Consider the following 13,888-nt stretch of genomic DNA (forward strand, 5'->3'; position numbering starts at 1 on the left):
TCAATTTATTCAAAGAGCACCATTAAATATAGACATAAAAAGTTAAAATATACAGCCATGTACATATACGATCATTTATTTAATGCGAGATAATATTTCTCAACGTACACCAAAAAATTAACTATCTCTTCAACAGACACAGCTGGATGTTGTTGATAAAACTGTCCAGGAAAACCTAACAGCCAAAAACTGCAATCAAAACATACGAAACTCCTCAAACTTATTTTTGTATTGGTATATATTTTGCTTGCAAAAAGGATAATTAATAATTTTAAAGTAGCATAATGCCTATTTTAACAAATTTTTTGAGCAGAACATAAAGCAGTAAGAGGACATGAACAAAAAAAGGACATGAACAAAAGCATAATCAATATACCGAAAAAGCAAAAATATTGAATCCCTCGGTAAAGATCCTCTAATCAAATACAAATCTAATTCAGATTAATTCTAGTTTCGAAATTTCTGTTGAAAATCGCGATAATACACCCATCACACAAAAAAATCCAACAAAAAAAAAAAAAAAAAAAATTGAAATCCAACATAAACTAGCGTGATATTTTTTTACTTGAGTGGAAGAGATGAATTTTCAATCCCTATTCTATTTCCAAGAAATCTTTAGGAAGCAGAGGATAGCTCATCAGTTTCAAAAACTGAAGCTATCCTATGTTTCCTGAATATACATACAAAAAACAAAAAAGTAAACTATTAACTACTATAATATGACGTGAATGAAAAAAAGGCTGGGATAACAAGTCTACAGAGAAATAATTCTTCACATGGCAGTGAGCAAATAACTTTGGCAAATGGTATAATAAAGTTTTTGTTTTGGTATCGATTTGGATTTCGAGACTTTACAAAACTTCCTCCAAGTTCAATCTAACGAACATTTAGAATATTCAAAAAAGAACTGTAAGTAACAAGAAACACTCACCAAAATCAATGGAACATAACAAAATTTGGTAAACGACAGCTACTCAGTTATTGCGACGACCATCTCTTCTGTCGACAGTAATTAGTTCACCAGAATTATTAGGAGTCAAATTCACCGCGATATTTCCGGATACTTTATTTGAAAGACCATGGGAAGAAGCAGAACAATCTGTCGTCGAATCTACAGATGGCTGAAGTGCCATTAAAATAGCTTGATATAGAGAAGCTGCTTCACGTACGTGATTAAACTTCAGAACAAAAGCTTGCAACTCTACTGATAACGGCTAAAAATAAAAATTTAGTCGAATCTTTGGTACAAGGTATTGCAAAAAAAGAATTTTCAACTCTTCAAATACACTCCAAACATTTCAAGCTATCATAATCTACTGCATATCGAGATTATGAGATTAAAATTTTTAAAATTAAAAAGTTATTAGCAAAATGCAATTATAACAAAAGAACATACACGAACATCCCAAGTACGACTTCGAATAAGTGCTGAAAGAAAAACGCACACCACCCGTACTTGACGGCACTGCATGAACGGTGTCTGATCTGGTTCCTCACAACGACGTACACATGTTGCAATATAACTGTTGAGATATTCTTGTGGAAATTCAACTTGCTAAATTTTTTGATCAGTTTTACATAAACAATGGAAAAATAATCAACTAGCAGTATGAGCATTCATAAATATTAAGCTCTATTTCTTCTGCGAAGGAGATGATACAAATGATGCCTTAATTATATTCTATACCAGTTTTTAGCCAGGTTTTTTCTAAGTCGACACTCCAATTACTTTCTCCACTCTTTACATTTCTTTCAGAAAGCTATAAAAAGGCTTATGTTGTGTGTGTACATTATACACACAAAACATAAGCCAGGAACAACATAGACTTGCGTTTTTGTTCTTATGTTGCTCACGTGACTCCTACAACCCTTATTTTTTGATCCGATATAAATCCTACAGCAATCATGAGAAAGACAAATTATTGCAACTACAAAATTCGAGATTACATAAGCTAATTTTCTATATTTCAATAAGCTGATATGCAAGTTCAAAGATTGAAAATGATCTTTTTTTGCTTTTATTCAAAGTGGTATATAAGACGCTCAACAAAGATGAAAAGTGAAAGAAATTGGAATAATATAGTTGTAAGTTAACAACAGCAAAACTGTTCAAGTTAAAATTCCAACCACAACTTTAAGATTTAAGACTATTCAAGTTATTAAATCTTAAAACATACGGTACACAATCTGTTTACTACTTCCATGGCTTGTACTGAGATCTTCATTCCAGCAAGTAATTGAAAAAACCTGTAAACAAATACAACAATCAATAAATACGATACAGAACTAAAAATGAATAATAAACTTCAGAAAAATAATTACTGAGGCAATTCGCTGCAGTTTTCGGTGATTCGGGTTACAATAATAGCTGCTGCAATTGCCGGGTTATCATCAATATATTTATCAAACTGAAATTTACAAATTTGGACTATGAGAACTATGATTCCTGCAATGTAAAATCTAAATTTTTAAAACATAATTTAATAATGGATTAAATACAAATGCAACCTTGGTTAAGGGGATATCTACAAATTTGGCCAACGAAGGATCTTGCGCAATAGCTTCAGCTAATCTCTGTGCTTCTGTTCTTGCGATGATTGACACCAAAGATTTTTTTAGCAGTTCTGTAGCCTCCTCACACGTCATCGGTTGTTTTTTTTCGGATGAAGATGATACAGCCGTTTGACACTGCAGTAGTATTATAAAAATATCATAATCGAAAAAGAAAAAAGAACTTCCATTTTGACTTAAATATATACTTCGGAGGTTGGAGGCGTTGCATCCGTTTCTGGCTCTACCAGAGTAGCACTGATGAAGGCATCAGTTTTTCCTGACATTAAGAGCGCTGAAGACGTGCGGCAAGGCTCAACCAATTTTTTATTGTCTGATACAGGCGTCACAATACCGGGAAATGAAGAGCCAATCTGCAAGGACAATATCATTTTTGGATAAAATTAATAAAAGCGAAAGCTTAAACAAACAGAGAGCGAATCAGAAGCATACAATTCAAATACATTTAAAAACAGATTACTTAGAGCAAACCTTATGAGAAGCATCCACAGAATCAGAACGTATTTCCTTAATTCTAACAGGAGATGTTTTCAACTCAACATTTTCTGGTTTCTCACTTATTATCCGGTTTTCATGAACAGTAATCATTGGGTTACAAACTCGAGAGACGATGGATAACGCTCGTACATTCTGTTTCTCAACGCTCGTTTCCACCCACATCGGATCCAAAATGAAAGGATACAGAAACTGAAACTGAAAAATATCGGCGTAAAACAAGAACACATATTACGATATCTTGCTATAGGATTAAAAATTTTCACACTGATGCTAAAACTGGAAATAAAAGATATGCAAACTTAGTCCTACCTCGTCATCTGAAGGAGGCATTAATGTAGGTGTGACGCGATGAAATGAAGGAGGAAGAATATCAAATAAATAAGAATTTGTTAACAAATTGGGAAGCAACATAGATGCCAGTGATTCGACGCCAATTAACTTGTCTCTAAAAAGGTAGTCCCTTAATTAAATCCATTTTTGAAGACTAAAAAAGATAATTTACTGAAATCACTATACTTTGCTATATAATAATAATACTGCAAATCTCATTTAAAAGTAAACGCAAACCATACTGATTTTTCATTCTTTCGTTTAATATTCTGATAACAGCTGGAGCAGTCACAGAAGCAACCGAAGGATACTTTGCTTGTCGATTTTTAAGCGCCGTTATATGCTGCGTTACATCAAAATCCTTAAAACAAGCAAATAAAAGTTTAAAAAAAGCAATAATAATTTATTTCAGTAAAAATACAACCTGCTCTGGAATTTTCATCATAGTAATGTCGACTGGAGTACGATTGGTAATTTTGTCCAACATTTCTGTTAATAAACAACCAGTAATGTATTTCTCACGAGCTCCAAGTTTTGGACAGCCCATCATTTCGACTTCTACAGAATTATCCTTCGAATGTTTGTCATATTCCTGAAAAATGTAAAAAAGTGCAAACTATGGTAAATTAAAATGTTTCAGTTTTTTAATTACGCGTCAAGCACGAGAAATTGTCCACATTACCATAATGGATAGGAAAAAAGAGAGAAAAGGATGTTGAAGAATATCGCCCTTTGTTGCTACGCCATCCAGTTCAGCAGATCTGGAAATAATAAGAGAAGACAGAATGAACATCAGAAATAACAACATAACTGAAGTGCTAACTAAGTAACAGAATTATCCAATATTAGGTGTCCTTTCCAATATTTTATACCAAATACTAATAAAATATTAATAAATACTCATAAATGCCGATATCGATACTATTAATAGTACTCACTACCAATATTAAAAACCACGAGATAAGAAGAAACCTGTACAACAAATAAATAAGGACCACTCGATTTCTCAAATTTTCAATACCGTCAGATTCTCTAAACGCCAACAATAAAGCATAACCAATAGAAAAACTACTGTGCTTTCCATTGAAGTTCTGGAAATTCTTGCTAATAGCAGATTCGTACGGAAAATCACTATCAAGAAGAAACATTTAATCAGACTAAGACGTTAGAGGTTTGTCAAAAAAAAAAAAAAGGAAGAAAAGGAAAATATGAAAGCCAAAAAGAAATGGTATGCATAAATTAAAACTTACAAAGAGAAAGACATCACCGATAGATTTAAACGTTTGTACAGTGCTACGACACAATCTAAAAAACCGCAGTTCAAGAAGTGCAGAGCTGTAGAGAAATCATACAATGTAAAAAAAAAAAGAGAAAAAAATTACTTCATTATCGTCTCCACATCCTTTTCTGTTATTTTAGGGCAGAATCGCTTTCTCGGTACCATAACTTCTTCCAAACATTTAATTATCTAGGCAAATCAATATCTGTAAAATCGTTAAATATTTAATCCTTTCTTGTTCTTGCCATCAATTCGATATTACCAACTAACATTGTACGTAACATAAAAAAGCTTCCAAACATCTTCATATAAAGTATGGATGAGAGTCTCTCGACGTCCAAAAGGTCGCCATCACTGACTCTCCAGACCACTTCAAACTCAAGGAAAAGGCAACTTATTCAACGATAGGAATTAAAATCAACCTGAAAATCGACATACAGAACTATCGTTCATCAGCACAGAAAAAGCTGAAAGTTGATGAAATCAAAACTTTTAAATCCAAGACTATAAATGCTAAAAAAAGGTACTTAAACTGTGTCAGCGTATCGAAACACACAAAATGAGCTCGTTTCCACCGCACACAACCATTCGTCACACACTATCAGTTTGCAACCACATTCGCGAATCGGTCATAAACCGAAGTGGTCATTTTAGGGGGTACGACTAGGCTGCTGAAGATAACATTTGCAGTAGTAAGAAAGCCTTTACTGCACTTCTCAGTTTCCACGTAGCATTTACGACTTTTCCTGTTTATCTTCGACACTGCGTTACCTTGTCGCTCCGTTATGTTTCTAGCAGATTATCATCACCCTTGCTCCGCACTTCTCTTCCGTCTAGGAAGAACAACCGACTTTGATTTCATAACATATTTGAGATGAAACATTGGGTTCATTCTCGTAGGTTTTTCTAATATCCATTGCCTGCGAGAAATCGAGTTTCTGGTCAAGATTGAAACAACTAGAAAAGTAGTTTACCAAGCTCGAGTAAGTTAGAAATCGGGACCTTCCTTCTTTGTCAAGACCGCATGCCGTGGAGATGTGGACATTTAGGTCACCAATTGTGACTACCAATTCATTTAGCTATTTTCGAACACAACTATGAGCTTCATTTTTTTATCATAGTTAATGATTACAAAGAAGAGAAGTAGATGCATGAAAAAGGCAAATGGTAATTTTGATCAAATTCGTCAATAACTTCAGCAAGCACGACCGTTTACTCCTTAATTGGTAAAAGGGATTAGTTAGAGATCCGAAATCGGTATTTTGGAATGGAATTGTTACTCATTTAGTTATGAAGGAACCAGAAACAAAAAAGACGAGCGGAGCGGAAGTTTCTTATTCTTATTACCTGGTTAATGACAGAATAAAACTGTATGTTAAATTCGGTGTTCCCTGAAACAATCGAAAAAGTCGCCAGATATTCTTCACATGTAACGAAAACTTCCGACCTTGGTTTTTCTTAAAACTGCAATTAAAATGGGAATTTTGGGAATTCTTCATATTTTGATTTGACATTCTAAATTTAATTGGAGGTGCTGTTGGCAAAAGATGGCGTTACGTCGAATTTCAATTCATCAGGGAAGTCATGACTGCTGCCATTCCTCCTAAGCAGGATACCAACTCCGTTCAGCAATCTTCAGCATCAGAGCATCCAGACAATCGATGCAACATGATTAAATCACATGAAAATTAAACAATAGCTGTCAGAAGCTTTTTAGTTTCATTCAATATCATCGGAACAACGATGCAAAGAATGAATACAAAAAAAAAAATCCTACAAGGTTTTGATCCGTTGTTACATTAGCTTCTCAATGAAACATGAAACCTCTTTCAGTTTGCTTTAGTAGAAGTAGTAAAAGCAAATTTAGAATTTCTTTCTTACTGCCCTGTTTCCTTGTCAAACAAAGTCGTTTTCTTTTCTTGATGGTTCAGATCGTTGACTTCTTTGTCCTCGATACTAGTAGAATCTCGAATCTGTACTGGTTCCGTTCTGTGTACGTGTACTGTGGAAGTCCTAATGAAATACTTTATTATTCAAACCTCAAACTTGGATAATTAAACCACAGATTAACATCAAAAATTATACAGCATTACAATAATGAATTGATACATAACACACAAATGTAACTTAATTATAAACCTTTTAAAGATACAAGCAAGCTAGACACCTCGCAACCGATCCATACCAAACAAGGAATTATAATCAATGGCTTTCTAAGGAAGAAAATTGGGAGGGATTTTATGGGTGTTAAGGTTACAAAGTAGATTAAAATCACTTAAAACAATAGCCTTTGTTCACTACGTTATAGCTTCGTCATTGTGGCGACAGAAGTACTTCCGCTGTGTTGGTAGTGGAAACAGATCCGGTTTCAGTGTGTTGCTACTTCATTGCGTAAATTGCGAAGCTCAGCTTTCTGTTATATTCCTAAATATGAGAAATTCTAAAATGCCTCATCCAAACACGTTTCTGAAACTTCGCATATCTTAATGAATTAGTGTTGTCAAGAAGCAGTGCTACTTTTCTGTTGAACAGCTATTGACATAAATGCCATCGGATCTCCTGAGACAAAACTCTGTAAGGATCTTCATTGTTTTCTGAAAATCATGACAAATTGCTAGGAATTTTCAGCGCAATTAATATACTTACCGAGAGGATCAAAATTCGTGACATCTGTGATTTGTGATCGAATTGAAGATTCACTAGCGCCTGATGACCTGTGAAATTTGCGACCTCATCCATGAATTTTCCCGCTAAATTATTGTACACTCTCGTCAGATTTGGTGCTCCAGTAATAACCTCAAAAACCATAACCGTCTTAAGAATTGTTTCTATATATGAACTCACCAAGTCCTGGAAAATTATACTAAAATCAAAAAGCTTGAAGCAGACTTTTTCAACAGATGTTCGTACAGGTGGTTCAGCAAATGTCTATGACACACATGCTTAACCATAGTAACATACTTTTCCTATTGTACATGAAATATAAACGGTACAGGACAGTCGTATAAAACTGCCTCATATAATGTGAATTCAAGTGAAAAGCTTTTTTCATATGCTGCATCTGGCAATCGATCCGAAACCTACATTTATAATACATACTAAGAAACATTTCATGGATTACGACCTGTGCAGCATCTTGATTTATGATCGCATCTTGATTCTTATGTACAATGAAATATTTTCGACACTAGGCCTTGAAATATCGGCATCATATTCTGTCAGAGTAATTTCGATCGTTACAATGAAATTAATCAAGAAATAAAGTGCTAATACTTGTTATGAGCGATGTTCCAGTTATGTCATATCCTCAGATTGCTAGTGTTAACTGGTGGATGATCCTTAACTAAAACTGACTCCTTGTCGCCCAAAATAGCAAGTTCAGATTCTAGCTTGTGATTTTCCCATGCAGAGACGTTTTCTAAACATTCAAGTTCATTTAACTACTTCCTGAAAAATTCAAACTCTATAAAAAACTTTTCGGTACCTATCTATCTCATCAAAAGCAATTGAACCAGCATTAGTTATGGAACGTAAGTTTAAAGAAAATAAATGTCCAGAATTTCACTTATAATTTCCAAAATTTCAGGATGTCAACTCACAATAAACTATTAAACATTTTACAGTCATTTCATCATACGTTTACAGCACTAGGAACACCACTGATATATTAGACTGTCAACTATACATATAATGAAGTATATTGAACATTTTTGGCCATACATGCCATCAATTAAAGGAGTAGGAGAAAACCTGCGTCCAATGTTGACGTGTCCATAGGTCCCCTAGAATGCTCTTCTGTCATCAGAAAATGCTTCATTCACAAAATCTTCGTTTTCACTAGGATTGGCATCAAATACTTCATGTTTTTCAGGTATGTTTCTCGGTTTTGTTTCCTATAATATCGGTAATTAACAGGAAAATTAAATCTATTTTAGATTTAGTTTGGCTTTTAGGACCTTATATAGATATATAAAATTCCGTAGGATGCATATCGCCATATGTATTATCCGACAAGTTAATGCATGAGAAATCTGAAATTTCTAAAAACAAAGAATTTTGTTATTAGCAAAATCTTGTTTCGCTGTGATTTAAGTTGCTCGAATGCTTTTCTCGCTTAGACAAATATTGATGCGCATCATTCCTAGTATTGAGGACATAATAAATTTGCCACTAAAATAAGAAGTTTTAGCTGTCTGATTTTTTTGTTCTGCTGATTTTAAAAAAATTAGTGGCTGATATTCTTAAAAAAGTGACATTTACCTTAGGCACATGCTGCGGTACTGAAATCAAATTTCTTTTTTAACAACAAAAAGTGCGATATATTTTCTGCTAAAACATATGAATAATTAATTGGAGAATATAGTCTCTGAAATGATTGTTATTCCAATTTAGGCTTAAGTCTCAAGCTAACCAATTCAAAGAAGATGATCTTGCTTGTTATTTCTACGATTCAGCTTCAGAAGCTAGAAGTTCCCTTTGTCTTTCCTATAAAATGTTCGGTTCGAAGATGTGCTGCATTTGCTGCATTAACAGTGCTGGTTTCTGGATAAAAAATGCGATATGTCATCGCATTCTGAAAATACATTTACCTTGAATTTTTGACTTCGTCTGATAACTGTTACCAACTTATTCGACTAATAATGATGTTACTACATTATCGACTGGTAACTATCTATAAATAGAGTAAAAAGGAAATTTGGAACCTCTTCTATGCAAATTCTAGATATACCAAAAAAAACCAAGACATCACAGCTCGTTCATCAAGATATGCAACAATCTTAGCTCCACAAATTTTATTATATAACACATCGGGCATTCTTTCACATAAATAAACTGAAAATAATTTAATTTCTAATTTATCCTAGTTTAATTTTTTTCTAATGTAAATTATAGTTAACTGCCTGGTCAACCAGTAAAGGAATTGCAATGATTCACATACTCATTGAGTCCTGAAATTGGCGACATTCGTAGATTTGAAATGCCGAAGGATAAACATCAGCTAATAATGATACCATATGCACTACAAACCATTGAAACAATTCAATTCATCTTGTACCGCCGTTTCCATGTCCTCCTATTTAGCTTCACATTTAGCCACTTGATTCTAAAAAAAAACCTTAACTATCGATTTAACTTTAGTTCTCTTAAATATGTGAATTGCCAATTCCTAAAAACTCATAATGGTTGGCAAATCTCTTGATCAAAATTTTTATGGTCTTGAGTATTCAGTATTTACACGAAATGCATACTGCGAGATATTCGGTACATTGGAAGCCATTACTCAGACCCAAACATGAAGAATCTGCAAAATCTAAATTTGTGCTGAAAGCTAATTCAAATTCTTATTTGTGAACAAGTAATCAATTTCCTGACATTTTCTGATCCATGCAGAAGGTAATATATGCCTTTAGACATATTCCCAAGTAGTCATATCTAACACTATTCTGATTTAAGTTGGAAACGCTTTATTGTCAAGTTTTAGTCGAAGAAAAGTTTATATTTGTACAAAAGTGTGTTCACTTTCAAATATTCAGTAAGATATAAGCACAAAAATATGCACCCAATTCTCTTTTACAGCTACATGCACACAATTTCTCAGTAAATAACTGGAAAATCAAAAATTTCTTGTTTCCTTTTTTACAAAGCCTATATTCAAAATGTTTTGATTCCTTTTTCAGGATCACAAAAGTTACTTGATGTCTGCACAGTTAATTTATGAACTGTAAATTGTATCCCTGATTCACAACACTACTTATGCATAACATTCAGTATTAGCAAATTGAATGATTCAATCTACTGATTGAACTTATCTTTACATTTTGCCTGGTTAATTTATATGAATAATGATAATCGTTAGAATAATTACTACTGTTTGATTTATCTATTTAGCAGAATAATTCATTCATATCTCTTTTCATCACTTTATTATATATTAATTAATACTGATGTTTTTTAATCTTTCATTTGATGCTAAAATATTTCAAAGAAAACTTAGATTTCAGTAATTTTTAAGATACCAAATGATAATAATAAAGTGATGAAGAACTGAATCCTAGAGAGATTTGAATCGTATCAACTATGATAAATTCAAGGTGATAATGAAGAAATTGAAAAAAGGAAAAGAAACTGAATTCGCAAACTGCAAGAGCATAAAATACAAGAAAACATGGTCAGAAATCAGCTGAACATTCCCAAATTAGGCAAGTTAAGGTTAATGTTAAACTAAGTGATCCTATTTGGTAGGTTTGCATTACATTTTAATTTAAGTGATATGCTTTACTAGAATTAGTTAAATACCAATATCATCAACGAATATATCACTGGTTCGTTGAACGCTGTGATATGCTATTTGAATTAATCGGTATAGTATTCAGCTGGAAAAGGTATTCCTGCCTTTCGGAATTTCTATACTGATAGAGCGGTGGCGAATTGTCGAATATTGTATGCAGTTATTAAGATGATAGAGCATGGGGATTACGAGATTATATCGCTTTGCAATATGATAATACAACAAATACGAAGTTATCACGTATATTTAGCATTAAAGGTGTCCGTATCAATCCTGCTGATGTGGTACAGCTTATTGTTGTCAAAACTTTTTATGAAGTTCTGCCGGAAATGAAACTAACCAAAACCATGCGTTTGAAATGGTTGTTTATATTCAAGATGAAGGGAAACAAACGGTTCGAGAACATGGAAGAATGGTTTTAATAATTTCTCACTCACCTCAATACCAGTCAACATTGAAGTTAACATTTTTAAATAACAGCTCGAAATTAGAATTTGAATAATATAATACTGTCTTATAAAGGGCTGGAATGATACGAAAGTGGCATGGACTGGTAATTAGCGGAAGCTATTATGGTTAAACTTCTCCTGGACCCAGATTTAGTTTCCACAACTTGCACAAATTTGTTAAGGCTTAAATTTTTGTTTTAAACAGCAAATAATCACGACCATCGTTATCACAATATTTTGATAAGAGACAATAAGTTGAAGAACTAGTTGCTTCAAAATGTCCTGATAATGATATTGAGGAATTAGAATCAGCTATCTACAAATCCATATTTCCAGAAACATCAATACATCCAGAAACTATAGCAAGGCATTCGTGGCAAACTATATCAAGTATATATGTGGTTGAATTTTGTATTTGTGACTTTCCATAAATCCCGATATGAGGATTAGCCGAATGATTACCAACATATGTGTTTCAAATTTGATTGAAACAATATTTCTCAGTAAGACTTCTTATTGTTGATGAAATCAAAAAATGTGAAGGACTGGCAGAAACTTAAACTACCGGTTGAACTTCTGAAATGTTTAGCTCGTCTGTTTCTAAGCTGCGGAAAACAAAAAAAATTCAAAATAGCAAATGTTAATACCCATTCAATGTTCAGCCATCTGTGAATCATGCTTAAATTTACGTCGTAATCTGCACTTTACGAGAGAAATGTTGTTACCAACTCATATGATGTACATTGTTCTAACATCATTATAGCCAGTACTCAAAGTAACGCTTCAGCTCTCATTAGTGGTAGATTAACGGCATCCGATATCCACACACCAACCATACGTTGGTTTCATTTCTTTTCAAAAATTAGAAGTCCTTATTCAAGGGGAGATAAATATCTACCGCGCTCATGAACGTTCTTCTGCGCAATTTCGATGATTTTTATTAAGGTTATCACAATCTGGCACCATCATACCACCACGTCATCGACCAAATCAACCTGCGTATTTCATTAACAGGACTGCTCTATAGATGTACCAGTGAGAAAATCAACGAGAAATCGCAACGGAAACATACTCCAGTAGCATCTACTCTCAATAACCTAACTCTTTAATTTTAGTGGCTCTTCGTGATTTTTGCTACATTTTCATTTTGTAGCTGGAAATTTTTTAATACTGCGTGTTCATATTGTGCTTTATGAATTATTGAACAGTTACCAGTCCTTAGGTAATTTTATAAAAATCAGGTACAATGTCTTGTGTAATTATGTGTCTAAAACTAAACTGTTTACAACCATAGTTCGCTAACAACGAAAATTCTTTTAAAAAAGTAACCAGTAGTGGTAGTGTCGAGATCTTCATCGGCAACAGGCCTTTTGAAGAGATAAAATTACTATTAGTCATTCTTTGGAAGGACCACCTTTGACGTTGTTAAAAAGATAATTTCAACAGCCAGATATAAGCAGCTTAGAGGTCTTTTATCAAAACTCGCTTTAGTCACCAACATATGAGGAATTTTCATATGACTTCTAAATTTACTCCTTATATCACAGACCAATTTCCCATCTCATCTATAACAGCATCACAAAATCGAATTGAGGTATTACTAGTTTAGCACAGCTGAGATATAGTCAGAAAACTGACCACATGCAGATTTAATAATGCATTCAATTCGTCACATCTGTATATACTTTTATATATTACGCTATTAAACACAAACTCCGCTGGAGTTTCAACATATATTAGCTTTAATAGTGTCAGGTTTTAATTTTCTCAAATTTTCCCGAGAAAAAAAACAGTGCATGTCCGGACAAAGATCCGCAAATATTTCATTTCATACTAAAGTGCACTGAAGTATTACGATTTGTTTTTAGCTTAAGAGAAATTTGGATATTTCAATTTGGACAGCAAAAATTTCTCTGTTCGCATAGAACAAAAGTGTATGATATTAAATGTGTAAAATACAAATACCAATAAGACATGCGACAATAAGTCGCACAAGGATGTCGAAAGATGCCCAGCAATGGTAATGCTGTAACAGGAGTAACTTACCTTTGATGAACTCCCAAACCGGGATCACTTCTAAAAACCTTAATAAACAGACAAATCTGTGATGAAAATTAGCTCGTATATCATTTCGGGTAATATTGTTAGCCAGTCGAAATTCCGCACTCGTAAACACTGAAATTAGCAACTGAAATCTACCGAAAAATCTGACCTCGGCACGGAATCATGTGAAAGCACTCAAATGCAGTGGCGGTCTCAGAAACGACAGAAAGAATCAAGCGAAAAAAAAAATGGTGGAATGAAAAAATTATTTGAGAATAAGTTAGCTAATGATCAACGCAAACAAACCTGATCCGCACCCTTCCTTATGTGAACGGCAAAACTAAAAAAACGCGCTGTTCCAGAATATCAGCATGTTTATAGTAACAAAGTGTTTGCTCAAAATAACAGCAGAATTCAAATCAAACAAGT

The 13,888-nt window shown here is 33.5% G+C and overlaps 2 protein-coding genes across 3 annotated transcripts; both read right to left on the reverse strand.

Moving 5' to 3' along the window:
* Nucleotides 1-974: 974 nt before the first annotated feature.
* Bm11015 (Uncharacterized protein) lies at nt 975-4,843 on the reverse strand (the record flags this gene model as incomplete). 2 transcript variants are annotated; one of them, XM_043073732.1, is made up of 14 exons in its annotated part: nt 975-1,121; nt 1,397-1,555; nt 2,178-2,247; nt 2,323-2,408; nt 2,509-2,688; nt 2,760-2,924; nt 3,043-3,258; nt 3,379-3,514; nt 3,642-3,760; nt 3,824-3,991; nt 4,082-4,160; nt 4,372-4,490; nt 4,650-4,704; nt 4,782-4,843. In XM_043073732.1, 14 exons carry the CDS (start codon nt 4,841-4,843, stop codon nt 975-977), a joined length of 1,761 nt encoding a protein of 586 aa, XP_042929666.1. The 2 variants fall into 2 exon arrangements, with proteins under 2 accessions (XP_042929666.1, XP_001899261.2); XM_001899226.2 differs by having other exon boundaries at nt 975-1,214.
* Nucleotides 4,844-7,178: 2,335 nt separating this feature from the next.
* Nucleotides 7,179-8,495, reverse strand: Bm11016 (Uncharacterized protein; the record flags this gene model as incomplete). Its single annotated transcript, XM_001899225.2, has 5 exons — nt 7,179-7,250; nt 7,325-7,528; nt 7,654-7,758; nt 8,005-8,096; nt 8,429-8,495. 5 exons carry the CDS (start codon nt 8,493-8,495, stop codon nt 7,179-7,181), a joined length of 540 nt encoding a protein of 179 aa, XP_001899260.2.
* Between the last annotated feature and the right edge of the window lie 5,393 nt (nt 8,496-13,888).

The sequence above is a fragment of the Brugia malayi genome, assembly GCF_000002995.4.
Source record: "Brugia malayi strain FR3 genome assembly, contig: Bm_v4_ChrX_scaffold_001, whole genome shotgun sequence".
Classification (NCBI taxonomy): Eukaryota; Metazoa; Nematoda; class Chromadorea; order Rhabditida; family Onchocercidae; genus Brugia; species Brugia malayi.